We start from the raw sequence: 27,452 nt of genomic DNA, 5'->3' as shown, positions 1-27,452 counted from the left end.
AATTCTGGCTTTTTTCTTTTTGCTTATGTGGTGCTGAGGAATGGAACCCAGGGCCTCAGGCATGCAAGGCAAGCGCTCTACCACTGAGCCACCTTCCCAGCCCCCTCCGTGAAACTCTATCTCCAATCAACCACTAGAAAGCCAGAAGCGGCACTGTAACTCAAGCAGTAACTCACCTTGAGCTGAAGAGCGCAAAGACAGCGCCCAGGCCCAGAGTTAAAGCCCCACGACTGACAAAAAAACAAAAAACTGGTAATATTTGGATTGAGTACTTTTAAGATGGGGAATAAAGCCGGGCGCTGGTGGCTCACGCCAGTAATCCTAGCTATGCAGGAGGCTGAGATGTGAGGATCGAGGTTCAAAGCCAGCCTGGGCAGGAAATTCCGCGAGACTCCTATCTTCAAAAAGCCACCAGAAAACCGGAAGTGGCGCTGTAGCTCAAGCCGAAGAATACTCGCCTTTAGCTGAAGAGCTGAAGGACAGCGCCCAAACCCAGAGTTCAAGCCCCATGACCGACAAAAAAAAAAAAAAAAAGATGGGGAATTAAGTAGTCGGGCACTGGTGGTTCATTCCTATAATCCTAACTACTCAAGGAGACTGAGATCTGAGAATTGCGATTCAAAGCCAGCCCAGACAGGAAAAGTCTGTGATACTTATCTTCATTAAACCACCAGAAACCCGGAAATGGCTGTGGCTCAAGTGGTAGAGAGCTCGCCTTGAGCTGAAGAGCTGAGGGACAGCGCCCAGACCCAGAGTTAAAGGCCCATGACCAGGGTAAGGGAGGAGGGGAAGACGGGGAATAATTTTCCTCCTGGTAACTTGCAAGGACACAAAACAATTTGAATTTGGCTGAGTGGTGCACTCCCCAGCAGCCAGCCTAGACCATATAGGGAGACATGGTCTCCAAAAAAAGGTGAGGGCACTAGAGTTATTGAAGTTTATGTTTACCATACAAGTGCAATTCGGTCCACAAAGTTTTGTTTTTTTAAATGACATTTATTATGGGTTTCAGCAACTAACATTGGAAGCAGTGCCTGAGCAGAACAAAACTCTACAGAGTGCTTAGCAAGGTCTCATGCTCAAGGAATTCTCTTGGAGCTTTTAATCCACTACTGTTGGATACGGCGAATGGATTGGATCTGGGAAGTCTGGGCATGAGAACCCCACTCTCTCCAATGTTTATAATCTCCTCCATGATGGTCACATTCCAAGATATACTGATAGCCACGATATCCAGGATACTGGTAGCAAACCCAGCTAGAAAATTGAAAGCACATCGCTTATTAAAACAGCTCATAACAAAAAAAAAATTAGGAACCTGATAAATATCCCAAAACTTAGGCCTCATTAACATGCTTTTATGCTTAGAAAACAGCCATATGTATATATCAGACATTGTGAACATCATAATGCTACAACTAGTTAGCCTTGTGACTAGGCATTATGGCTCTTGCCTATCAGGTACTTGGGAGGTGAATTAGTGAGGTTTGAGGCAAGACAGGGTTTCAAAAAAGATCCCAACCAGGCACTGGTGGCTCTTGCCTGTAATCCTAGCTACTCAGAAGACAGATTTGAGGATGGAAGATCCCACTAGGCACTAGTGGATCATGCCTGTAATCCTAACTATGCAGGAGGTTGAGATCGGAGGATCACAGTTTGAAGCCAATGGCAGGAAATTAGCAAATGCCAGACTGGAAGTGTGGCTCAAGTAGTAGAGTAAGAAAGCCATTCAGGAGCCCTCAAGTTCAAGGAAACAAGATCCTATCTCAATAAGATGGGCATGGTGTAGCACAGCTTACACAGATAAAAGGATCACAATCCTGGCTTGCTTGGTCAGAAACATAAGTAAAGCAAAAAGATCTAGGAACATTTTTTTTCTGTCATGGCGCTTGAACTCGGCCTGAGCGCTGTCCCTCATCTCTTCAGCCCAAGGTGAGAGCTTTATCACTTGAACTACGGTGTCACTTCCGGTTTTCTGGTGGTTTATTGGAGATAAGAGTTTCACAGACTGTCCTGCTAGGGCTGGCTTTGAACCACAATCCTCAGATCTCAGTCTCCTAAATACCTAGGATTACAGGTGTGAGCCACCGGCACCCGGCTTTTTTTTTTTTTTTTTTTTTTTTTTGCCAGTCCTGGGGCTTGAACTCAGGGCCTGGGCATGGTCCCTGAGCTGCTTTTGCTGAAGGCCAGCACTATACCACTCGAACCACAGCACCACTTCTAGCTTTTTCTGTTAATGTGGTACTAAGGAATCCAATCCAGGGCTTCATGAATGCTAGGCAAATACTCTACCACTAAGCCACCTCCCCAGCCCTAGGAACATGAGTTATGTGGTAGAGTTCATGCCTAACAAATGCAAGGTCCTGAGCTCAAACCTCATTTCTACTAAAAAGAAAAGTGAAAAAAAGAAAAGGCAAACTATTCTACATAAATACTTCCATTAGGAGAAGAATCTAACAAGTGTTAGTTGGCACAACTTGTGATTCAAAATAATAACTACAATGTGATAAGCAAACCAGTACAATGCCAGTGTTTGAGATCTGGTATACTATGACGATTTAATGTGTTAATATTCACAAGGTTTACACCCATAGGAACTTGAAATGTACTTGAACTCTGTTCTTTTCTCTTTCTTTTTCTTTCTTCCTTTTTTCTTTCTTTGTTTCTTTCTTTGTTTCCTTCCTTCCTTCCTTCCCTCTTTCTTCTTTTCCTCTTCCTTCCTTCCTTCCTTTCTTTCTCTTTCTTCCTTCCTTTCTTTCTCTTTCTTCCTTCCTTTCTTTCTCTTTCTTCCTTCCTTTCTCTTTCTTTCCTTCCTTCCTTCCCTTCCTTCCTTCCTTCCTTCCTTCCTTCCTTCCTTCCTTCCTTCCTTCCTTCCTTCCTTTCTTTCTTTCTTTCTTTCTTTCTTTTTCTTCCTTTCTTTCTTTCTTTCTTTCTTTCTTTCTTTCTTTCTTTCTTTCTTTCTTTCTTTCTTTCTTTCTTTCTTTCTTTCTTTCTTTCTTTCTTTCTTTCTTTCTTTCTTTCTTTCTTTCTCCAGTCCCAGGGCTTAAACTTAGAGCCTGGGCACTGCCCCTGAGCCTTTCTGTGCTCAGGGCTAGTGCTCTACCACTTGAGCCACAGTGGGCTTCATGCATACTAGGAGCAAGCACTCTACCACTAGGCCACATTCCCAGTCCTGAACTCTGTTTTTCAACTTACGCTCCACATTGTATCTTCATGGAACCAACTTCATTGTTGAACCAACCCATGGCTTGCAAAGAAGGGTAGTCATCACAGATCTCCCACTGGCGTCCAATGAAGTTCTCTTTCTCAAAGATGGTAATCTTAGACTCCTTATGATTCTGTAATTCAGAAAGTACTGTTAAGGTTATCATCTTTTGATTCATGACACATTTTTCAAGATTAAAACACTTTCTGGTCTGTAAGAAAGTACATAGCCATTAATTTAAAAGATTCAGGTAACTCAGGATCCATTTTATACATGAGTGGAAATGTCATAATGAAACACCTTTGTGCAACTAGTATATGTTAGAGTCAGGTAATGCAGGGATTTCTTTATAAGAAAAACAATCCTGTTAAAATATTAAAATACTGATTATTTTGTGACAATATCTAATGTGGAAAAATACCTCACAGAGCAACACAAGAAGTAAAACATACATATATGTACATGTGTTGGAAATAACATCAAGTAAGAAGGCAAAATTAGTCTTGGTATAGAATATTGGTATATCTTGGATAGAAAGTAGTGGGGGAGCAATTGACTTGAAAACAATATCAGGATTTTATGGAGTGATGACATTGTTCTGTATGTGGTTAGGTTGTTGGTTAAATGAGTATATTTTTCAAAACTGATGAAAGTGTACACTTTGCATTTTATTATATGTCAGTTATACATTAAGTGAAAAAATGCTATGAAATTACAGATAGGGGGCTGGGAAGGTGGCTCAGTGGTAGAGCGCTTGCCTTGCATGCCTGAGGCCCTGGGTTTGATTCCTCAGCACCACATAAGCAAAAAGAAAAAAGCCGGAAATGGTGCTGTGGCTCAAGTGATAGAGCGCTAGCCTTGAGCTGAAGAGCTGAGGGACAGCGCCCAGGCCCAGAGTTCAGGCCCCACAACCAGACCCCCCCCCAAAAAAAAAGAGTCTCACAGAGTTTCCTCTCTCTTTCTCTGTCCCTACCGACCTAGATTGCCATCTTCCTGCCATCATCTCCTCACCTTCATGCCTGGCATATTTCTCTGTGTGTGTTATCACAGATTGATATTTAACTAGCCAAAGATTTACTTTGTGCACTACATGGTAAGTCTTCCGCTAGGTGTCCTATAGCACTTTTGGCTGTTCTCTTGAGTATGTGCTTCCTGCTACCTGTAAGAAAATCCATACTTTCAGCTTAAGAAAATACTATCTAGTAGAGTACAATTAATGACAGACTTCAAGAAAAAGAACAATTTTTCCTCTTTTGTACTTTCATCCTCCCTGCCACATCCAGCATAATTGAAGAGTTTGCACCTTCTTTTGCCCCATCCCTGTGCCCAGAAACAGAAGTTTCAAACTCACAGCCGAACAGATGGGGCGGAAGGACATGAGACGCTCAATGTGGTAGGCATTGCTCCCGCTCCAGGCATCCCAGCGAGGGTATTCTCCTCTTTCCAGAACAAACTGTTGCCCACAGAAGCTGGTATGTTCATAACCAATCCAGCTGCCAAAGACAGTTGTGTTCATTCATGGTGTTTAAAGCCTATATGACCTCAGGGGGAGGCTACTATATGACAGTTGTCTCTTTACCTGTTTTCTATAGGCAAGAGGGTTCTGTGGCTGTTCTGAAAGAATCCTAGGTAGACTTAAGGCTCCAAATGCACAGATCTCATTACAGTCACTGCCTCACCCCACTGAATTTGTGTGTGTGTATATGTGTGTGTGCGTGTGTGTATGTGTGTGTGTACTTACATATACATATATATTTTTTGTTGAACTCAGGGTTCCAAATGCACAGATCTGATTACTGAAAAACCATCATCCCCGTTGAATTTTGATATACATACATGTCAATATATGTTTATTCACATAGAGATTTATATCTATTATTAAATGATTTGTATTATTTATTATAAATTAAAATTGGGGGGGGGCTGGGAAGGTGGTTCAGTGGCAGAGTGCTTGACTTGCATTTATGAAGCCCTGGGTTCAATTCCTCAGCATCACATAAACAGAAAAAGCTGAAAGTGTTGCTGTGGCTCAAGTGGTAGAGTGCTAGCCTTGAGCTGAATTGCTGAGGGGCAATACCCAGGCCCAGAGTTCAAGCCCCACAACTGACACCCCCCAAAAAATAATTAATTAATTAAAATTGGGGCTGAGGGGCTGGGAAGGTGGCTCAGTGGTAGAGCGCTTGCCTTGCATGCATGAGGCCCTGAGTTCAATTCCTCAGCACCACATAAGCAAAAAGAAAAAAGCCGGAAGTGGCACTGTGGCTCAAGTGGTAGAGTGGTAGCCTTGAGCTGAAGAGCTGAGGGACAGTGCCTGGGCCCAGAGTTCAGGCCCCATGACCAGACCCCCAAAAAATAAAAATAAAATAAAATAAAATAAAATTGGGGCTGATAATGTGGCTTAGTGGTAGCGTGCTTGCCTAGCATGCATGAATCCTTCAGTACCACATAAACAAAAAAAGCAGAAGTGGTGCTGGGGCTCAAGTGGTGGAACACTAGCCTTGAGCACAGAGAGGCTCAGAGACAAAGCCCAAGCCCTGAGGGCAAAAAAATTATAAATTAGAATTTATTACAAATTAAAACTTATTATAAATTAAAATTATATTGTTTGTATTATTTATTTATTTTTTGTCAGTCTTGGGGCTTGAACTCAGGGCACTGTCCCTGAGCTCTTTTGGTCAGGGCTAGCACTCTACCACTTCGAGTCACAGTGCCACTTCTGATGGTTAATTGGAGATAAGAGTCTCAGGGACTTTTCTGCCTGGGCTGGCTTTGAACCAAGATCCACAGATCTCAGCCTCATGAATAGCTGGTTCTAAAGGTGTGAGCCACCAATGCCCAGTATGAATTTACATTTTTTAACTCCCAAGTTTCATACCAAGAACCCTGAAGAACCTCATGTCCTTTCTAGCTTTGAGTTACTAAATTATGCATATAGTAATTTCATTTTGAGATTATTCCAGGATTTTCTCCAAAAAATGATTAATGTCTAGGGAACATTTCTTCCTTCCTCCTTCCCTACCCATATATCTAAAGGGACCTAGAATTCAGAAGGCTGAGGTTTAGCCAAGGTCCATACTCACGCGCCACATTCCACCTTGAGAGATCGTACATTATCAAAACTGCGCTCAGCGACGTTTGGGCAGGAGCTGGTGAACTCCATCCTCTTGCCCTGGAAATTCTCCTGGTCATAGATGGTTATCTGTAATGGGATTAAATGGGGCAAGAAAAGTAGAACCTGGTACAGCAAGAAGAGCAGAGACTAAGTTAACAGCTTAACGTACATCTACCTTGTGTTTTCCATCACGAGTTGTGGTCCAAAGTGTGTGGGGGGGGGGGAATGGTTGGGGTTTTTTGTTTTTTTGTTTTGTTTTGTTTTTGTGGGGCCTGGGCCTGGGCCTGGGCCTGGGCGCTGTCCTTGGGCTTCTTTTTTTCAAGGCTAGCACTTTACCAGATGAGCCACAGTGCCACTTCTGGCTTTTTCTGTGATTAATTGGAGAGAAGAGTCTCAAGGACTTTCCTGCTTGGGCTGGCTTCAAACTACAAACTCAGCTCTCAGTCTCCTGAATAGCTAGGATTACAGGCATGAGCCACTGGCACCTAGCTCCAAAAATCTTGATACCGACATTCAGTTAGAATAAATGGTACAAAAGAGTTCAAATTAATGCCACTGGCTGGTGGTATCTGCATGCTTGGGCTAGGGGGTAAGATCTGGGGGAATTGGTTTATACTAGAAATAGCCACCAGGGATGATGACCAGCCCAATGGACAAAGGGCTTGTGGGCTGTAATTACATCAAACTTCCTGCATATGTATCCCAGAAACTCTGGACTTTTTTCTTGGCAGCTTCAGCCACATTCAGGGTTATGACAACCCTCTTGCACTTCTTTAATTAGAATTTGACTCTTCAATCTGGCAAAAGGACAATTTGAAAAGCTGGGAACTAGCCTCAGAGGTGACCAAGGTAGAAGGTAAAGTGTGTTAGAGAAGCAGAGGAAGGCATGGAGAACAGCCACTTCTGCCCAAGTTAACCAACTTCAGTCAGAATCGATGCCTGGATCCTATGACTTAGAACTAAACCTCTTCATTTTGGGGCCTTCAGTTTGTCCACTGGTGTAGTTCCCTCTTGGGTTTCTCTGTTTTAAAAATGATTTTATGCCGGGCGCTGGTGGCTCACGCCTGTAATCCTAGCTACTCAGGAGGCTGAGATCTGAAGATCATGGTTCAAAGCCAGCCCGGGCAGGAAAGTTTGTGAGACTCTTATCTCCAATAAACCACTAGAAAACTGAAAGTGGTGCTATGGCTCAAGCGGTAGAGCACTCACCTTGAGCTGAAGAGCACAGGGACAGCACCCAAGCCCAGAGTTCAAGCCCCACAACCGACAAATAAAATAAAATAAAATGATTTTCCCAGTGTGGAGGGGAATCAACCAAGGAAATTACTATTACTTTCTCACCTATGACAGGCTTCCAGATTATCCTTCCATCCAGACAGATTCTTCAACAGTGTCAGTGGGGTAGACCCTTCCCCTCTATACTAATATTTATTGCTCACATCTCATCTCATGGCAGGTGCAACCCTGGTGTCTGCTCTAAGACAGCAATCTCATCCATGTGCTGTCCTAGTCTCCCATTTTCCATGTGATCAGGATGGGCTTACCTTCCATGGTCCCAAGGACCCTGGCATAGGGTTGGTCTGAGCCATCTTGGTGGTTGGAAGAGTTTCTGAAAGACAGAACACAAACCAGTGATATGCCTTCTAAGGTAGAAGGAGAGGCGAGAATGCACAGGGAAAAGAAAAGAGGCCCAAAGTCCGATAGACTTTGATGGGACCTTGTGGTTTACTACTTGAGCTGCAAGTTTTCCACTGGCAAAGCTTCTGCATGCAGTCATTCTAATTAGAAACAATAATGCAGGTAAAGTACTGCACAAGCATCATGACCTCTTGACAAATGTACTTTCTATCCTCTAGTTTGCCTGTAACAGCATTGACTGAAGTATAAGCTATGATCTCAACTCCTTGGCAACTGTCTTCTCTAGACCCCTCATGTCACTGGTCACATGGGTAGCAATGCCAAATCCCCAATTGGTCTTCACCTTGCTGCCTCTGAAACTCTTCTGTCCTCTCTAGCCTGTAACTACCCACTTTCCTTCTCCCCTGATTGTTTAGTACTCATACAATGCTGATCTGTGTTCCTACTGACTAGCTCCTAGCTGAGGATCCTCAATGGTAGGGCCCAGGAATTTTGGGTGATTGACCCATTACATACTTATATAGAAATGGTGATATTGAAAAAGACTTATTGAAGGAAAATGAAGAAAAAAGTATAATAATAACATATAATAATAACTCACTCTAGGTCAGACCCTTTTCTAAATGTTTTACATGCACAAAAAGCCTTTGAGGTGAATGCCATCATTATTTCCATTTTACAGATGTGGGTTCTGATGGACATGGAAGTTTTGTGAACTACCATCTTAAACAGACCTAAAGATGGTAGGATGAGCCGGGCACCGGTGGCTCACGCCTGTAATCCTAGCTGAGGAGGCTGAGATCTGAGGATCTCGGTTCAAAGCCAGCCTGGGCAGGAAAGCCCGTGAAACTCTTATCTCCAATAAACCACCAGAAAACCAGCAGTGGCGCTGTAGCCTAAATGGTAGAGTACTAGCCCTGAGCTGTAGAGCTGAGGGACAGTGCTCAGGCCTAGAGATCAAGCCCCACGACCAAAAAAAAAAAAAAAAAAAAAAAGATGGTAGGATGAGTAAAACAAGGAAAGATAAGAGGAAAGGAAGAGGGAAGGAAGAGAAAGGGAAGGAAGAATGAAAGGCAGGTGTGCACAGATTTCTTGATTCAGGAAAGATACTCATGGCCCTTCCTCCTGGCTGGTATCAGGCCCAGAAATTAGTTGATGTAAACTTGTATTTCTTTTTTTCTCTCTTTCCTTCCTTCCTTCCTTTTTTCTTTTTTTTCTTCCTTCCTTCCTTCTTTTTTTAAATTTTATTTATTTTTTTATGCAGTATCAAGGAATTGAACCCAAGAGCCTCATGCATGCTAGGCAAGCACTGTACCACTAAGCCACATTCCCAGCCCTTTCCTTCCTTCCTTCCTTCCTTCCTTCCTTCCTTCCTTCCTTCCCTTTCCTTTTTCTTTCCTTCCTTCCTTCCTTTCCTTCCTTTCTTTCTTTCCTTCTTTCCTTCCTTCCTTCCTTCCTTCCTTCCTTTCTTTCTTTCTTTCTTTCTTTTTTTCTTTCTTTCTTTCTTTCTTTCTTTCTTTCTTTCTTTCTTTCTTTCTTTCTTTCTTTCTTTCTTTCTTTCTTTCTTTCTTTCTTTCTTTCTTTCTTTCTTTCTTTCTTTCCTTCTTTCTTTCTTTTGTTGGTCCTGGGGCCTGAATTCAGGAAGGTTTAGATGCTGTCTCTGAGCTTTTGTCCTAAAGAATAGCATGCCACATTTGAGACACATCGCCATTTCCAGCTTTTTTTTTTTTTTTTTTTTTTAGTTAATTAGAGTCTCATGGGCTTCTCTACCCAGACGGGCTTTGAACTACAATTCTCAGATTTCAGCCTCCTGAGTAGCAAAGATTTACAAGCATAAGCCACCAATGCCAGCTTCATATTTCTTTCTATTCTGAGCTTCTGCTGTTCTTGCCTTGTCCCTGTGTCCAGTATCTGCTTCTTTCTTGCTACCCCTGCCCACAGTCATAGTTTCCAGGGCAGTGGTTATTGCCATATAGGTGTCTCTTCTTACCATGTCAAGAGGAGGCTACCTTCCTTCCCCTTACCCCCAGAGTCCGCTACTCTTCTCCACTACCTTCAAAGGCTCTGGCCTTTAGGCAGCAAAACTGGGCCTTCTCCTGCATGTATTTGTTCAGGGGAAGGAGAAGAATGGCAAAGGTAGGGACACTCCCAGGCCTTACTCACCCAGCTCCCGCTGCACAGTCTGGGTCTCCATCTGGTGCCACTTCCTCTGTGGATCCCCTCTTTATAGTCCTATGACCAATGGTTGATGGTCTGGTCAGCACTTTGCTTTCCCTCTCCCTTTGTTTCCCTTGATCCCAAGAGCTTTGGTGGCTCAGCCTACTAGGCAGGCATCCCTCTGGCCTTTGTTTAAACCAGGGTTACAGAAGTACAGAGAGGCCCACTGCTTGGGCTAGGCTGGCTATTGCAGGCCGTGGCTATGTGGTATTCATCTGAAATGGTTGCTGAGGACAGGAGGTCTTTGCAATGAATATTTGTTCTCTGTCCTTCTCCCAGATCCTCAAGTCACCCAGGACTTTCATGACATCTTGGGAGGTCTTATCAAATATATACATTATCAAATATATACATTTCTTAATAATTCTTCTTCTCCTTCTTCTTCTTCTTCTCCTTCTCCTTCTCCTTCTCCTTCTCCTTCTCCTTCTCCTTCTCCTTCTCCTTCTCCTTCTCCTTCTTCTTCTTCTTCTTCTTCTCCTTCTCCTCCTTCTCCTCCTTCTCCTTCTCCTTCTCCTTCTTCTTCTTTCTTTTGTTGTTGTTGCTGTTGGGTGTGTAGCTTGAACTCTGTGCTTGGGTGCTGTCCCGAGCGCTTCAGCTCAAGGCAAGCACTCTACTACTTGAGCCACAGTGCCACTTCCCGTTTTCTGGTGGTTAATAAGAGTCTCACGGACTTTCATGCCCAGGCTGACTTTGAACTGCATTCCTCAGATCTCAGCCTCCTGAGTATCTAGGATTACAGATGTGAGCCAGCAGCGCCTGGCTTCTTAATTTCTTTTTCTTCTTTTTTTTTTCTTCCTTTTTCCTCCCAATTCTGGGGTTTAAACTCAGAGTTTTTTGCTATTGCTTAGCCTTTTTTTTTTTTTTTTTTTGCTCAAGGCTGGTACACTACTACTTGAACCACACCGACAGCTTTTTGCTGGTTAATTGAAGATAAGAATTTCTTGGATTTGTCTGCCCAGGCTAGCTGGCTTTGAAGCATGATACTCAGATCTCAGCTTCCTGAGTATCTACAGGTGTGGGCCATCAATGTGCAGCTGATTTACATTTCTTGTTGTTTTTTCCTAAGTGAAAGGATTATTAAAATTCTGAGCTTCATTGAGAAAAGATAAATGGCTCACTGTGTTCTTGAAACTCTATTCTACTATAGCTATATATGACTATTTAAGAGCTGAATTCACTTACTGTTAACTAGGAGATGTGAGTCTCACTATAGCTATTTTATTAAATATTCATTTTAATGTTGCAGTTTGCTTTTAAAAATTTGGAGCTAATCAACTTTCTGTGGTGTGTGTGTGTGTGTGTGTGTGTGTGTGTGTGTGTGTGTTGCCTGTCGTGGGGCCAGAACTCTGGATCTGGGCGCTGTCCCTCAGCTCTTCAGCTCAAGGATAGCACTCTATCACTTGAGCCACAGAGCCACTTCTGGCTTTTTCTCTTTATGTTGTTCTGAGGAATTGAACCCAGAGCCTCATGCATGCAAGGCAAGTACTCTCCCACCGATCCACTTCCCAGCCCCCACCTTCTATGGTTTTTAAATGTATTGTTTTAGGCTTGAGAAAAACCTCACAAGCCCAAGAAACTGTTCCCCTAGTACCCTAAAGGGCAAAATGACTACTCTCTATAAATTAGGGCAGTTGGTAAGAATTGAGGATTGGGGATTATGGGCCTCACCAGTGGCCCTGACAATGCTATATGCTGTTCAAGTCACAGCTACTAAGAGAAGCAAGAGGGCAGGGGGGTGGAGAGGACTTTGAATCAGGCAGATGAGGGTCCAAATCCCCTCGTTGGGTGACTTTGGGCAAGTCACTCAACCTCAATAAAGAGTACACCTATCTCATATAATGTAGGTCCATGATTCTCATCCCTTACCTCTCTCTCTTCCCAGTAGCAGATGCTAGCAAATCATACAGCACCTTGGAGACAGGAAGAAAGTTCTCCTAAAGCCAGGTACTGGTGGCTCACATCTGTAATTCTAGCTACTTAGGACATTGAAATCTGAGGACTGAGGTACAAAGGTAGCCCAGGAAGACAAACTCAAGACTCTTACTTCCAATAAACCATAAAAAAAAAAAAAAACTACCTAGAAATGGAGCTGTGTTTAAGTGGTCTCGTGCCAGCCTTGAGTGGAAAAAGCTAAGGAAGAGCACAAGGCCCTGTGTTCAAGCCCTAGTACCAACACAAAGAGGAGAGGACAGGAGGGAGGGAGAAAGAGAGAGAGAATGAAAGAGAAAATAAAAAATAAAAAATGCTCTTCTAGTCCGTTTTTACTCTAGCCTATGGCTCAAGTTTCAGCAGAGCCCTCTCTCTCAGAACCAAAAGTCAGGGGACAAAAGTCTGATATTTGTGCATATTTGGATAGAATAAGCGTATAAGTCTGATGCTAAGATCAGCATACCACTCCTTCAAGGATGTTACTGCCACCTTGATTAATTGCCGAAGTCTGAATTAATGTCTAGCAAGAAACTGAGTTGCTGGGACCTTGTTCAGCTTAGCTCCCCGGTAGCGGTGAAACAGTTGCTGTTCATGGAATGTGGCTTTTCCTTTTCTTTCTCTTCCTTCTATTTTTTTCTCCCCAAAACTGGGGTAGAGAAACAGTTCTTTGATAACTGTTCATTCATTCATTACCTAATTCCTGGGCTATTAACTCCCCAACTCTGGGCTAAGTATGGTCCTTAGGTAGTTTCATAACGTGACTATACTTCTCCAGTTCCTACATTGATCATACTGTAGAAATTTCCTCAGGAATGTGATAAGAAAGAAAGAAAGAAAGAAAGAAAGAAAGAAAGAAAGAAAGAAAGAAAGAAAGAAAGAAAGAAAGAAAGAAAGAAAGAAAGAAGAAAGAAAAAAGGGGAAAGAAAAAAGAAAGAAAAGAAAGAAGGAAGAAAGAAGGGGAAGGAAGGAAGGAGATATACAGAGGGATTATAGTTACATAAGTCAGGTATTCTTTTTCTTTTTTTTTTTTTTTCGTCGGTCGTGGGGCCTGAACTCTGGGTCTGGGCACCATCCCTGAGCTCTTCAGCTCAAGGTTAGCGCTCTACCACTTGAGACACAGTGCCACTTCCGGCTTTTTCTGCTTATGTGGTGCTGAGGAATCGAACCTAGGGCCTCATGCATGCAAGGCAAGCATTCTACCACTGAGCCACCTTCCCAGCCTCTTCTTTTTCTTTTCTTTTCTTTTTTTTTTTTTTGTCGGTCGTGGGGCTTGAACCTGGGCGCTGTCCCTCAGCTCTTCAGCTCAAGGCGAGCGCTCTACCACTTGAGCTACAGCACCACTTCCGTTTTCTGGTGGTTTATTGGAGATAGGAGTCTCACGGTCTCTCCTGCCCGGGCTGGCTTTGAACCGCGATCCTCAGATCTCAGCCTCCTGAGTAGCCACCAGCGCCTGGCTCCTTCTTTTTCTTTTTTAAGAACATATTTTCTAATCCCTCCATTGTTCAAGTTATATATGTTAATAAAACTTTTAAAAAATATATATTTTCTATGAAAATAAATTATTTTTGAAAATAAACTTAATTACTTTGATTAGCTCCCATTCACTGTGAGGGCAAGTCCTCGTCATTCTTCTTCATTGCTCTAATATCAACCCTGAGCATAGCTCCTAGCTTGATAAATATATTTTGTGTGAGTGAACAATAAATGAATGGGCTTTGTGGCTCTAGGAACACAGAGGTAATTGTAGTATAGTTCTTACTGTTCCCTCTAAGCCCCCTGCTGAATATGGTTGCTCACACCGGCTACAACGGGTCTGCTTGTTCTTCACACGCTTTAAATCAGCATTTTATTTGGGAGCTTTACACTCTACTGGGTTACTGGTACAATGTAGACTTATTTAAGTAATTTATAATTTTTGCTGTCAAATGGGGCTTTTACCCCATTTTTACCCAGTGGCTCAGGTCTATAATCTTAAATACTCCTAGGGCCAAAAGCTGAGGTACAAAGCCAGACTGGGCAGAAAAGTCCAGGAAACTCTATCTCCAAATTACCAGCAAAAAAAGCTGGAAGTGGAGGCTGGGAAGGTGGTTCAATTGTAGAGTGCTTGCCTTGCATGCATAAGGCCCTGGGTTTGATTCCTCAGCACCATATAAACAGAAAGCCGGAAGTGGTGCTGTGGTTCAAGTGGTAGAGCACTAGACTTGAGTCGAAGAGCTCAGGGACAGTGCCCAGACCCAGAGTTCAGGCCCTAGAACCAACCAAAAAGAAAGGCTGTAAGTGGAGCTGTGGCTGAAGTGAGAGTGCTAGCATTGAGCAAAATGCTCAAAAATAACTTTATTTGAATAGAAGATATATTTTAAAGAGTTTTATTAACATATGCAAATTGTACACAGAAGAGGTTAGAAAGTATATTCTTGGGGCTGGGAAGGTGGATCAGTGGTAGAGTGCTTGCCTCACGTGCATGAGGCCCTGGATTTGCTTCCTCAGCACCACATAAACAGAAAAAGCTGGTGGTAGAGTGCTGCCTTGAGCTGAAGAGCTTCGGGACAGTGCTCAGGCAAGAGTTCAAGCCCCAACAGACACACACAAAAAAAGGTATATTCGGGGCTGGGAAGGTGGCTCAGTGGTAGAGCACTTGCCTTGCATGCGTGAGGCCCTGGGTTCGATTCCTCAGCACCCCACAAGCAAAAAGAAAAAAAGCCAGAAGTGGCGCTGTGGCTTAAGTCGTAGAGTGCTAGCCTTGAGCTGAAGAGCTGAGGGACAGTGCCCACGCCCAGAGTTCAGGCCCCACGACTGGATCCAAAAAAAAGTATATTCTTATAAAAACTCAGGGATGCCGGGTACTGGTGGCTCATGCCTGTAATCCTAGCTACCGGAGGCTGAGATCTGAGGATCACGGTTCAAAGCCAACCCGGGCAGAAAAGTCTATGTGACTCTTATCTCCAATAAACCACTAAAAACCAGAAGTGGTGGCTGTGGCTCAAGCAGTATCGCACTCACCTTTAGTTGAATTGCTGAGGGATAACACCCAATACCAGAGTTCAAGCCCCAGGACTGAAAAAACAAACAAACAAACAAACTCAGGGACATCCTGGCACTGATGACTCACACCTGTAATCCTAGCTATTCAGGAGGCTGAGATCTGAGGATCACGGTTCAAAGCTAACCCTGGCAGGAAATTCCATGAGACTCTTATCTTCAATTAACCACCAGAAAACTGGAAGTGGCTCTGTGGCTCTAAGTGGTAGAATGCTAGCCTTGAGTGAAAAAGCTCAGGGACAGTTCAAGCCCCTGAGTTCAAGCTCCACGATGAAAAAAAAAAAATCCAGATCTGGAGTTCAAGCCCAATACTGGCACAGGTGCGTGCACAGATGTACGCTTATACGTACACACACACACACACACACACACACACACACACACACACACCTCAATATGGCTTTAACCAACTTCTAGAGGTTTCTTCTCTGACATTGGAACTGCTGCTTCACCTGCCCACACTGATCATTGACCTCAGAGCTCCAGACCCCATCTCCTTCAATGAAAGTTAGATCGAGGCTTGCTGAAGGAGTGGGTAGGAAGAGAATCACATTATCTCTTTGTTCAAACTGGGTTTAGATCTCTTCTGTTCACCTTTCATCACACCTACCCCTCACAGAGCAATGACTGAGCCAAATAGTGTCTTTTCAATCCTCACAACCACCCTACAAGGTAGATCATTGCAATACCCATTTTACAGATGAGTAATCTTAGGTTCTGAGAGGCAGAAAACCATGCCAGGGAATCCAGTAGCCACTTTAGTGTGTTTGTTTATCTGACTCTCACACATGAAGTAGGGTGATAATTCCTACCTCACCCATTGCTGTCAGAAGAAAGAAGATAAAGAGGAGAGCTCAGGAAATGAACTGCTTTATTGATTGTGTCAAATCAGATACCATCTTGTGCCAGATTCTCAGAGAAACAAGTAGGAGCAAGCAGCAATGAGTTTAGAAAAACTTGTCTTTGAACTCAGAAAAGATCACATTCTTTTTTGTTGGACACGGGCCTGAACTCTGGGCTTAGGCGCTGTCCCTCAGCTTTTCAGCTCAAGGCCAGCACTCCACTTGAGCCACAGCACTACTTCCAGCTTTTTGTGGTGCTGAGGAATTGAATCCAGGGCCTCATGCATGCAAGGCAAGCACTCTACCACTGAGCCACCTTCCCAGCCCTCATTTATTTTTTCTTTCTAATATTTTTCATTAATAGTAGCTGCATATTTCATTAGTCTAGCCTTCCTTCCTCTCTCTCTCTCTCTCTCTCTCTCTCTCTCTCTCTCTCTCTGTGTGTGTGTGTGTGTGTGTGTGTGTGTGTGTTGGTACTGGTGCTTGAACTCAGGTCCTGAATACTGTCCCTGTGTTTTTTTCACTCAAGGCTGGCTCTCTTGGCTCTTTATCACTTCATCCATACCTCTACCACCAGCTTTTTGGTAGTTAGTTAGAGATAAGAGCTTCATGGCCTTTCCTGTCTGGCTTTGAACGTCTATCCTCATATCTCAGCCTCCTGAGTAACTAGGATTACAAGTGTAAGCCCTAGCACCTGGATCTTTCATTTTTACAGTGCTGGAATTGAACCTAAGGCACAGTGTATATTGGACATATGCTCTACTACTGAGCTAAACCTTAGCCCTTGTTTAGTTTTCTTTTCTTTCTCATTTTTTCTTAATTTCTTTCTCTTTCTCTTTCTCTTTCTCTCTTTCTCTTTCTCTCTCTTTCTCTCTCTCTCTCTTTCTCTTTCTTTCTTTCTTTCTTTCTTTCTTTCTTTCTTTCTTTCTTTCTTTCCTTCTTTCTTTCTTTCTTTCTTTCTTTCTTTCTTTCTTTTTCTTTTTCTTTCTTTCTTTCGTCGGTCATGGGGCTTGAATCCTGGGCCTGGGTGCTGTCCCTGAGCTCTTCAGCTCAAGGCTAGTGCTCTTGAGCCACAGTGCAACTTCTGGGTTTCTGGCAGTTTACTGGAGATAAGAGTCTCATGGACTTTGTTGCCTGGACTGGTTTTGAACCACAATCCTCATATCTCAGCCTCCTGAGTAGTTAGGATTACAAGAGTAAGCTACCAGCACCTGGATCTTTCTTTCATTTTTACAGTGCTGGAATTAAACCTAAGGCTCAGTGTATACTGGGCATGTGCTCCACTACTGAGCTAAGCCCTAGTCCTTGTTTGTCTAGTTTTCTGAAGGTCCACTGGGGACATGGATTATGAACCACAGTTATTGCACAAGCTGTGGAACAGCTGTCTGTCCAGTGGGATGAGTTGTTAGATTTAGATGACTGACAGTAGGTGATCATGAGTACCTGCCAAATGTAACTTGGGCAGTTTGACTCGGGCTTCTTGACATGAGGGCACATCCAAGGTTGGCTAGGGCTCAATAGAAATGCACAGGTGGTATGGACCCCTTGGCTTTGCCTTTGGGCCCAGGCAAAGGGGGTAGGGGTGAGGTCATGGGGCCAGGGGAGCCCTTGGACTCAGCACTTTGTGGTGAGCACACAATGGGGCCGGCCAGGCGGCTGAGCAGCACTTTTGTTGTTTGGGAATAAGCAGAATGGGTACAAAGCAAAGGACCCAGTCAGCGTTCCGCCAGCCTCCCTCCCCCACAAGGGCCTGCCTCTGGGGAGCCTTTTATGCTCTGTCCCTTTCTACTTTAAATAGGCAGGAGAGCTGCGGCCTGGCTTAAAAGGCAAGCACTGAGCGAGAACTTGGGAGGCATCTTGAGCCTCCAGTTCTCTCTGGCCCTTTCTGAGCCATCTACTCCTCTGCTTTCAGGCAAAATGAATACCAGCCTGAAAAGGGCCTGAGATGGGGTGCTGTTGGCCAGATTCTGATGTCTGTTTCCTACAAGAATTTCAATTCATTTAGCCTTTAAATTTTCTGTTCTGCAACTCATTTTTTTCCTCCTCCCTCCCTTCCCTCCTTCTCTTCCTTCCTCCCCTCCCTCCCTCCCTCCCTCCCTCTCTCCTTTCCTTCCTTCCTTCCTTCCTTCCTTCATTCCTTCCTTCCTTCCTTCCTTTTCTTTTTTGGTTGTGGGGCTTGAATTCAGGGCTTGAGAGCTGTCCCTGAGCTGTTTTGCTGAAGGGTAGGACTCTACCATTTTGAGCCACAGATCTATTTCTGGTTTTCTGGTGGTTAATTGGAGATGATGTCTGACAGACTTTTTTTTTTTTTTTTTTGGTCCTGGGGCTTGAACTCTGGGCTTGGGTGCTGTCCCTCAGCTCTTCAGCTCAAGGCAAGTTTACTGGAGATATGAGTCTCACAGACTCTCCTGCCTGGGCTGCCTTTAAACTGAGATCCTTAGATCTCAGCCTCCTGAGTAGCTAGGATTACAGGCCACTGGCACCTGGCTTGACAGACTTTCTTTTTTTTTTTTTTTTTTGCCAGTCATGGTACCTGAACTCTGGGCCTGGGTGCTATCCCTCAGCTCTTCAGCTCAAGGCTAGTGCTCTACCACTTGAGCCACAGCACCACTTCCAGCTTTTTCTGCTTATGTGGTGCTGAGGAATTGAACCCAGGGCCTCATGCATGCAAGGCAAGCACTCTACCACTGAGCCACCTTCCCAGCCCCCCTTTTTTTTTTTTTTTTGTCAGTCGTGGGGCTTGAACTCTGGGCCTGGGTGCTGTCCCTCAGCTCTTCAGCTCAAGGTGAGCGCTCTACCACTTGAGCTATAGCACCACTTCCGGTTTTCTGGTAGTTTATTGGAGATAGGAGTCTCACGGTCTTTCCTGCCCGGGCTGGCTTTGAACCGCGATCCTCAGATCTCAGCCTCCTGAGTAGCTATGCCCAGCTTGACAGACTTTCTTATATGGGCTAGCTTTGAACTGTGATCCTCAGATCTCAGCTTCCTGGTATCTAGGATTACAAGCATGAGCTACCAGCACCTGGCTTCATTTCCTCTTGAAATATTTAGAAAACTAGGTCCTTATATGAAACTTGTCCTGTTGGACTCTGCTCAGGCTACAAGAGTGGAGAAGTCTGTGTCTCCTGTAGGGTCACCGAATGGAGCAAAGAAAAATATAAGACACTTGGCTCAGATTTTGATTTCAGATAAAAATTGAGTATTTTGGGGCTGGGAAGGTGGCTCAGTGGTAGATTGCTTACCTTGCATGCATGAGGCCCTGGGTTCAATTCCTCAGTACCACATGAACAGAAAAAGCTGAAATGGCGCTGTAGCTCCAGTGGTACACTCTGCCTTGACTGGTTTTTCCCTTCTGTTGAAGTTCAGAAGCTGAAAATCCAAGATCAAGGTGCCCTCGGGGCTGGTTTCATCTGAAGCCTTGTCTTTGGTCTGCAGATAGCAGTCTTTAATACAATGTTCTGTGAGCTCATATCTTTCGGCTCTAATCTGTCCCCCCCCCACCCCCCCCACCCCCCGCCAGATCTTCTTTCTATTCTAGTGTCTATTCTAGTGTCCATTGCCAGCCCCAGACCTGAGCTCTCTCCCTTAGCTTTTTTTGTCTCAAGATGCACTCTATCACTTGAGCCACAGCTCTATTTTTCACTTTTTGGTGGTTAAATGGAAATAAGAGTCTCATGGACTTTCTTCCTTGGCTAGTTTTGAACAGTAATCCTCTTGGGCAAAGAACTGCAGGCATGAGCCACCAGCACCCAGTTCCTGTGTTTTTTCTTTTGTAGTATCCCTTTTTTTGTTTTGGTGTGTGTGTGTGTGTGTGTGTGTGTGTGTGTGTGTGTGTGTGTGTGTGTGTGTGTGTGTGTGTGTGTGTGTGTGTGTGTGTGTGTGTGTGTGTGTGTGTGTGTGTGTGTGTGTGTGTGTGTGTGTGTGTGTGTGTGTGTGTGTAGGTTGTGGGGCTGGAACTCTGGGCCTGGGCAGTGTGTGTGTGTGTGTGTGTGTGTGTGTGTAGGTTGTGGGGCTGGAACTCTGGGCCTGGGCAGTGTCCCTCAGCTCTTCAAATCAAGGCAAGTGCTCTACCACTTGAGCCACAGTACCACTTCTGGTTTTCTGAGTAGTTTATTGGAGTCTCAGGGACTTTCTTGCCCGGGCAGACTTTGAACCACCATCCTCAGATCTCAGCCTCCTGAGTAGCTAGGATTACAGGCATGAGCCACAGGCACCTGGCACTGCATCCCTTTGTTTTAGTAAAGGATATTCTCTTAGCCAGGCACCGGCTCAAGTGGTAGAATGCTAGCCTTGAGCTGAAGAGCTCCAGGACAGTACCCAAGCCAAGTTTAAGCTTCATGACTAACAATAACAAAAAAAGGATATTCTCTAATAGTGCCTTGAGAAATGGTACATGTAAATAATGCACTTGAGGTGAAAACATCTAAAAATGCACTTTTGTAGAATCCTGTGATTAAAGCTTTGGTTGGATGAAGAATTCCAGAACTCTGAACATATTTTCTCCTGTTTTCTTTATGCTGCTGCTATGGGAAAGTATGAGGCCATTTTGCTTCCTGGTTCTTAGTATGACTATTTTTTTTTCTTTCTGGAAGCTTCTGTGGCTATGCATTAGTGAAAATCCTTTTTTCCTTCTAGGTATCTGGTAGACTCTTTCAGTGCTAAGGGAATATGTGTCTTTTGATCCTTTTTTGTATCATTTCTTTAATCATTTTTTCATCCCTGTTCAATATGCCTCTTTTTGTTTGTGACTTGTGTTGGCTGGATATTGGTCTCCTGAATTAATACAGCAATACTATATTTCTCCTCTACTTTATGTCTTCCCTTCCTCCCTCCCTCCCTCCCTCCCTCCCTCCCTTCCTTCTTCCCTTCCTTCCTTTCTTCCTTGTCCAAGAACTGAACTCAAACTCAATACCTGACACTTCTGCTCATTGGCTGGAAATCTACCAACTGAGCCATGCCTCCAATCCCATGTTTCTTTTTTAATTCCTGTGGAAGAAGAGGCACCATTCCTAGAGGTTCTGCAATACTAGGTCAATTTGTGAGTAGATGGAGCAAGTTTCTATTTTATCTCCTTGCTCCCAAAGCCCATTTAGTAAATTGCTTTGGATAGAAGGTGTATCAGATATTAAACTAGATATTCAACTGGTCAGAATAGATACTATACTTGATCTTATCCAAAAGCCAAACACGGATTCTTCATCTTTTTTTTTCCCTGACTTCTAGGAAATGTCCTTGATTTTAGCTTTGATTAATTTCTACCAAAATACTACAAACATGACTTAAAACAACACAAATTCATTGGCTACTGTAAGCTTAGCTACAAGTAATAGAAACCCCAATGCAAATTGCCTTAAATGCAGTAAGGTAAGCTTTGGGCTTGGTGGATCCAGTGATATTTTGGTGATTTGGGTTTTTCCATCCTGTTCTGACTTCAGGGTTGAATTCCTTCTAAGGCTAATTGTTTTCATGATTGCACAGTATTTTCCAGTAGCAACTGGGGCTGAGAGAGAGAAAAGAGAGAGAGAAGCTCCCTATGACTTTCTGAAGAACAATTAGGAACCTCTTCAGCAGCCTCCAATAATATGTCTCATGCCTTACTAATCAAAATTAACAAGAGTTAATAACATTTTTTGTATTTGCTTTAGATCTTTTTAAAAATTTCTTTTGAAGAAAACAAGAGATAGCTGGGCACCAGTGATTCACATCTATAGTCTTAGCTACTCATGAGGCTGAAATTGAAGCCAGCCTAGGCAGGAAACTGGGAGACTCTCATCTCCAATTAATCACAGAAAAAGCCACAAGTAGCACTGTGGATCAAGTGGTAAAATGCTAGCCTTGAGCCAAAAGGAGCCCAGGGACAGCACCCACGACCAAAGTGCAAGCCCCAGAACTGGCAACAAGACAAAACAAATAATCCAAAAAAAACCCCACAAAACTTAAGAGATAAAAGTAAAAATTCAGGGGCTGGGAAGGTGGCTCAGTGGTAGTGCTTGCCTTGATGCATGAGGCCCTGGGTTTGATTCCTCAGCACCACATAAGCAATAAGAAAAAAGCCGGAAGTGGCACTGTGGCTCAAGTGGTAGAGCACTAGCCTTGAGCTGAAGAGCTGAGGGACAGCACCCAGGCCCAGAGTTCAGGCCCCATGACTGGATTCCCCTCGCCCCCCCCCAAAAAAAGGTAAAAATTCAGCAGGCACCAGTGGTTTACACCTGTAATTCTAGCTACTCAGGAGACTGAGATATGAGGATCGAGGTTCAAAGCCAGCCAGAGCAGGAAGTCTGTGAGACTCTTATCTCCAATTAACCACTAGAACTGGAAGTGGCGTTATGGCTCAAGTGGTAGAGTGCTTGGCTTGAAGATCTGAAGAGCTCAGGACAGCGCCCAGGCCCAGAGTTCAAGCCACCATTACCAAAAAAAAAAAAAAAAAAAAAAAAAAGAATTCCTATATACTTCACTCAATAGCAAACTTATTCTCCTTTTTCCCTCTGTAGAAGTTGGTACATATTCTTCCCTCTGTGTTTATGTGTAAACATGTGAATGTTTACCATATTTGCATACCTATGCATATAAATTTACTTAAATATATTTGCATTGCTGGATTGAACCCAGGGCTTTAACCAATGTCCTCTACAACTGGAGTACATGTTTGACCCTGTGTGTGTATATATATATATAACGGGGGAGGCAGTAGTGTAGTGGAGCTTGAACTCGGCTTGGGAGCTGTCCCTCAACTCTTCAGCTCAAGGCTAGCACTCTACCACTTGAGCCACAGAACAACTTCCGGCTTTTTCTGTTCATGTGGTACTGAGGAGTGGAACTCGGCCTCATGCATGGGAGGCAAGCATTCTACCACTAAGCTACCTTCCTAGCCCCAGGCCCTGGATATTTTTTACTGCCTACTTACAAAACTATATTGTGTAGTGTTTTTATTTTGTAAAAAAAAAGAAGAAACAATGGAGGGGGTAACAATGCTCAATAGGAAGTGTACTCATTACCTTACTCATGTAACTGTAACCCTCTGTATAGTATCTTTACAATAAAAAATAAAAAAAAAATTAAAAAAAGGAAGTAAGTCAAGTGTCACTGACATGCCTATAATCCTCGCTTTTCAGGAGGCTGAGATCACAGAATCAAGGTTCCAGGCCAGCCTGGGCAGAAAAGTCCCCAAGACTCCATCTCTAAAATAACAAGGCAAAAGCCAGACTGGAGGTGGGGAGGGGGACAGAATGCCAGCCATGAGCAAGAAAGAAGCCCTAAATTAAAACACAACACTGGCAAAAACAAAAACAAGGAATAATATACCATACAGTCCATATGATACACATGCATGTAAATTTTGCAGGTCATTTTCTTTGACATTATGTATACACACACACACACACACACACACACACACACACACACACACGCGTGTTTCTACATGTCTGAATAGTTTTTACTAATTTTCTATTTGTTTGTTTGTTTGTTTTTTCTAATGTATCAGCAAATCTCATATGTACTCAGGTGTTATTTCTGCCTTTGGCAGTTTTGGAAGCCTGATTTTTCTTTTCACAAACTTCAGGCCAATCCCTAGTCCTGTTGCTGTGTTCCATTGCCCAGTCAGGGGCATAATTATTCTATAACCTGTTTTAACTACAAGACAGCCTTTTTGTTTTTGTCTTTGAGTAGGAAATCTGGTTCCAGCTCCTGTACCAGAGGCCTCATCTTTCCTCGTCAGGGGGCAGTGAATTCCTGACTCTGAAACCATAGAAGATGGGATAAATGAGCCCTGACACATTACAGTGAGCAACCAAGGACTTTCAGGCAAACTTCTCATTTGCATTCTAACATACATATTGTTAAAAATGTACAAATAAAGCTGGCCACCGATGGCTTGCATCTATAATCCTAGCTACTCAAGAGGAAGATTGTGATTCAAAGCCAGCCTAAGCAGGAAAGACTGAGAGACTTTTATCTCCAATTGGCCACCAAAAATGTGGAAGTGAAGCAATGGTCCAAGTGGTAGAGTGCTAGCCTTGAGCAAAAAAGCTTACAGACAGAGCTGGGCCCTGAGTTCAAGCCTCAGGATTGGCATATGCACACACACACACACACATGAACACACATACACACATACACACATACATACACACACAAAGTACAGATTTTTGAGCCATTCATCTCAAGAATTTTTACAAAGCAGATACACTGGTACAACTGTCACCATTATTGGCAACCTCTCTCCATCCCTAAAACCTCCTCAAGCTCCTGCCTGAAAGGTAACTACTATTCCAATTTCTTGTTTTGTTTGCCGGTCGTGGGGTCTGAAGTCTGGGCCTGGGCTCTGTCCCTCAGCTTTTCAGCTCAAGGCTAGCTCTCTACCACTCCTGACTTTTTCTGCTTATGTAGTACTGAGGAATTGAACCCAGGACCTCATACATGCAAGGCAAGCACTCTACCACTGAGCCACCTTCCCAGCTCCTACTCTTCCATTTCTAACAACATAAATCCCTGTTAATCATTCTGTATTTATTTTATTTTATTTTGTCAGTCATGAGGTTTAAACTCAGGATCTGGGTACTGTCCCTGAGCATTTTTTGCTCAAGGCTAGTGCTTTACTACTTTGAGCCACAGTGGCACTTCTAGTTTTCTGGTGATTACAGAGAAGAGTTTCTTGGACTTTCCTGCCTGGGTTGGCTTTGATCTGTGATCCTTCATCTCAGATACCTGAGTAGCTAGGATTACAGGTGTGAGCCACTGGGGCCCAGCTCATTCTATACTTTATATACTTGGAATTGTACTGTGTATGCTCTTTAGTGTCTGTCTTCTTTCTCTTGTTATGTTGGTGAGCTTTACCTATGTCATTGACATACAGCTGTTTGTTCTCATCCTTGTATAGTAAGTATTCTATCTATGATCACTGACATTCAATTGTTTATTCTCATCATTGTACCATATTCTGTCTAGGACAATCCATTCTAGTGTTTTTTTTAACTGTATTTTTTTTGTCTTTTCTTTTTTGGTACTGGGGATCGAACCCAGGACGTTGCACTTGCTAGGCAAGCGCTTTGCCACTGAGCTACATCCCAGCCCAATTCTAGTGTTTTTTTTTTTTGTTTTGTTTTTGCCAGTCCTGGGCTTGAACTCTAGGTCTGGGTGCTGTCCTTCAGCTCTTCAGCTCAAGGCAAGCACTCTACCACTTGAGCCATAGCACCACTTCTGGCTTTTTTCTTTTTTGCTTATGTGGTGCTGAGGAATCGAACCCAGGGCCTCATGCATGCAAGGCAAGCACTCTACCACTGAGCCACATTCCCAGCCCATGAATGGAATTCTTATGAACAGTTTTGTATAGGTTTTGGCGAACATATATGTGTGTGTGTGTGTATATATATATATATATATATATACATATATATATATACACATATATATGTATATATATATATATATATATTGTTGTTGTTGTTGGTCGTGGGGCTTGAACTCTGGGCTTGGGCACTGTCCTTGTGCTCTTCAGCTCAAGGTGAGCGCTCTACTGCTTGAGCCACAGTACCATTTATGGTTTTCAAGTGGTTTTATTGGAGATAAGAGTCTCACAGACTTTCCTGCCCAGGCTGACTTTGAACTGAGACCCTCAGATCTCAGCCTCCTGAGTAGCTAGGATTACAGGCATGAGCCACCGGTGCCTGGCTAATGTGTATTCTTTTATTTAGGTTATATTACTAGGAATGGAATTCCTGAGTATTCAATATGCTCAGTTTTTAGCAGACATTGCCAAATCAATTTTCAATATTTACTAATCTACATTTCTACCCAGTGTGGAGCTGTTTTGATGTTTGTGGGTCACATATCAGAGGATTCAGAGCCAAAACAGATCTTGCCCTTCAATTACACTGGGTAATTGTCACAGTCCTTTTCAAGGTAAATGGATTTAAACTGATTGGAGATTCTCTTAATACCTCTCTTTTCTTTTGGTGATACTGAAGTTTTGAACTCATGGGCTTGGACTTTCTGATAAGGGCTCTACCACTGGAGCAACACCTCTGTAGTTCTTTTGCTGTTAAGTTTGCTTTCCAGATAGGGTCTTGTGCTTTTGCCTTGGCCTGCCTTTTGCCTTTGGACTAAGATCCTCCTACCACATTCTCCTAAGTAATTGGAATTACAGATGTGTGCCATCACATAACTGGTTTGGCATGAACCTTGTATACTTCACCATATAAAATCACAAAGTATGTCTCTAGGGTTTTTTTGAGCTTTTATCACATCCAAGTATCATTCTAAGAGGTTATTACATCTTTATTATATCCATATATGGGATCCATATATGAGGTTTACCCAACTTCAGTTTGACCTGAATCTTTGTATCAGTGAATGAAAACAATTGAGCAATTACCTTAAAAAAAAATCTGACCCCCAAAGTCTGGTTTTTGTCAAGTGTATTGTGAGTGACCCTGGCTCAATGCTGGCTCATAGTATCATCTCAATAAAGTTGGCTGGTAGGATGCTGGTGGCTCATGCCTTTAGTGATAGCTACTCAGGAGGCTGAGATCTGAGGATCAAGGTCCAAAGCCAGCCCAGGCAGGAAAGTCCTTGAGACTCATCTCCAATTAACCACCAGAAAACCAAAAGTGGTGTTGTGGCTGAAACTGGTAGAGCGCAGCCTTAAGCAAAAAAGCCCAGGGATAGCACCCAGGCCCTGAGTTCAAGCCCTCAACTGCAGGGAAAAAAAAAAGAAAAGGTATCCGAGTAGAATTCTAGAAAAACTCTCATTTGCTCCCATTTGTGTTGTTGACCAGAAAACATTGGCTGCACTCCTGATTTCTCATCTCTGACCACCAGGGGGCACAGGTCTATGCCCAGATCACCCTCATTCCTGGCCCACTCCTGAAAGCCAGTTCCTAGGGGACTAGAGGTCCCACTTTCCACTAGAAAACTCTGAATTAAAAAAAAAAAAAAGCTGGGGGGGTAAGGGGGGGAAGGAGAAGGATTGGGATTGGGGGGGAGGGGGGAGGCTGGGAAGGGATGTGAAGGGTAAACAAAGGAGGAGGCTGCAATGCTTGGCAAGAAATGTACGCATTATCCTGCCCATGTAATTGTAACTCCTCTGTACAGTATGTTCACAAATAAAATAAAATAAAATTTTAAAAAAAGCTACATAGAATTAGCCTTTTCAGAGTGTGATCATAATCATTTAGGGTGTGCTGTTAAAAATGCAGATTCCAGCTTGTTCACCCCAGATCTAGGGCCACGCCTCCACATCTACCTTTTAGTGGTTAATTGGAAAGGCAGGAACCTCTGTCACTGTGTGTGTGTGTGTGTGTGTGTGTGTGTGTGTGTGTGTGTATGCACATACATGCACGTACACACGTGATGCACATGCACATGTGTACACCTGTGTGGTATAAGGAAGCATCTAAGTAATATCTAGAGTCACATTTGCTGCTTCTAGTCCCAGGAATGACTCTTTGCCCCTCAGGCCATAGTATATCAT

General features: G+C 43.4%; 1 protein-coding gene and 1 non-coding gene across 8 annotated transcripts in view; both read right to left on the bottom strand.

Moving 5' to 3' along the window:
- Positions 1-980: 980 nt before the first annotated feature.
- The window catches only part of Cryba1 (crystallin beta A1), a 41,497-nt gene continuing 15,025 nt past the window's right edge, over positions 981-27,452 (bottom strand). For 6 of the 7 annotated variants that reach the window (XM_070027370.1, XM_070027363.1, XM_070027364.1 and 3 more), the window contains 5 exons: positions 7,862-7,926; positions 6,286-6,404; positions 4,557-4,698; positions 3,196-3,338; positions 988-1,257 (listed from right to left, as the gene is read on the bottom strand). In XM_070027370.1, coding sequence (XP_069883471.1) covers positions 1,110-1,257; positions 3,196-3,338; positions 4,557-4,698; positions 6,286-6,404; positions 7,862-7,906 — 597 coding nt within the window. In that variant the 5' untranslated portion in view covers positions 7,907-7,926 and the 3' untranslated portion in view covers positions 988-1,109. Of the gene's footprint in view, positions 1,258-3,195; positions 3,339-4,556; positions 4,699-6,285; positions 6,405-7,861; positions 7,927-10,118; positions 10,642-27,452 lie in introns of those variants that run through there. The other variant, XM_070027368.1, reaches the window with a different exon arrangement.
- On the bottom strand, positions 20,976-21,175 carry LOC138831211 (U2 spliceosomal RNA). Its single transcript, XR_011373160.1, has one exon. It is a non-coding gene; the product is annotated as a U2 spliceosomal RNA (small nuclear RNA).

Source organism: Dipodomys merriami, unplaced genomic scaffold (assembly GCF_024711535.1).
Source record: "Dipodomys merriami isolate MVZ:Mamm:240054 unplaced genomic scaffold, mDipMer1.0.p SCAF_19, whole genome shotgun sequence".
Lineage (NCBI taxonomy): Eukaryota > Metazoa > Chordata > Mammalia > Rodentia > Heteromyidae > Dipodomys > Dipodomys merriami.
This window is presented reverse-complemented; position numbering and strand designations above follow the sequence as displayed.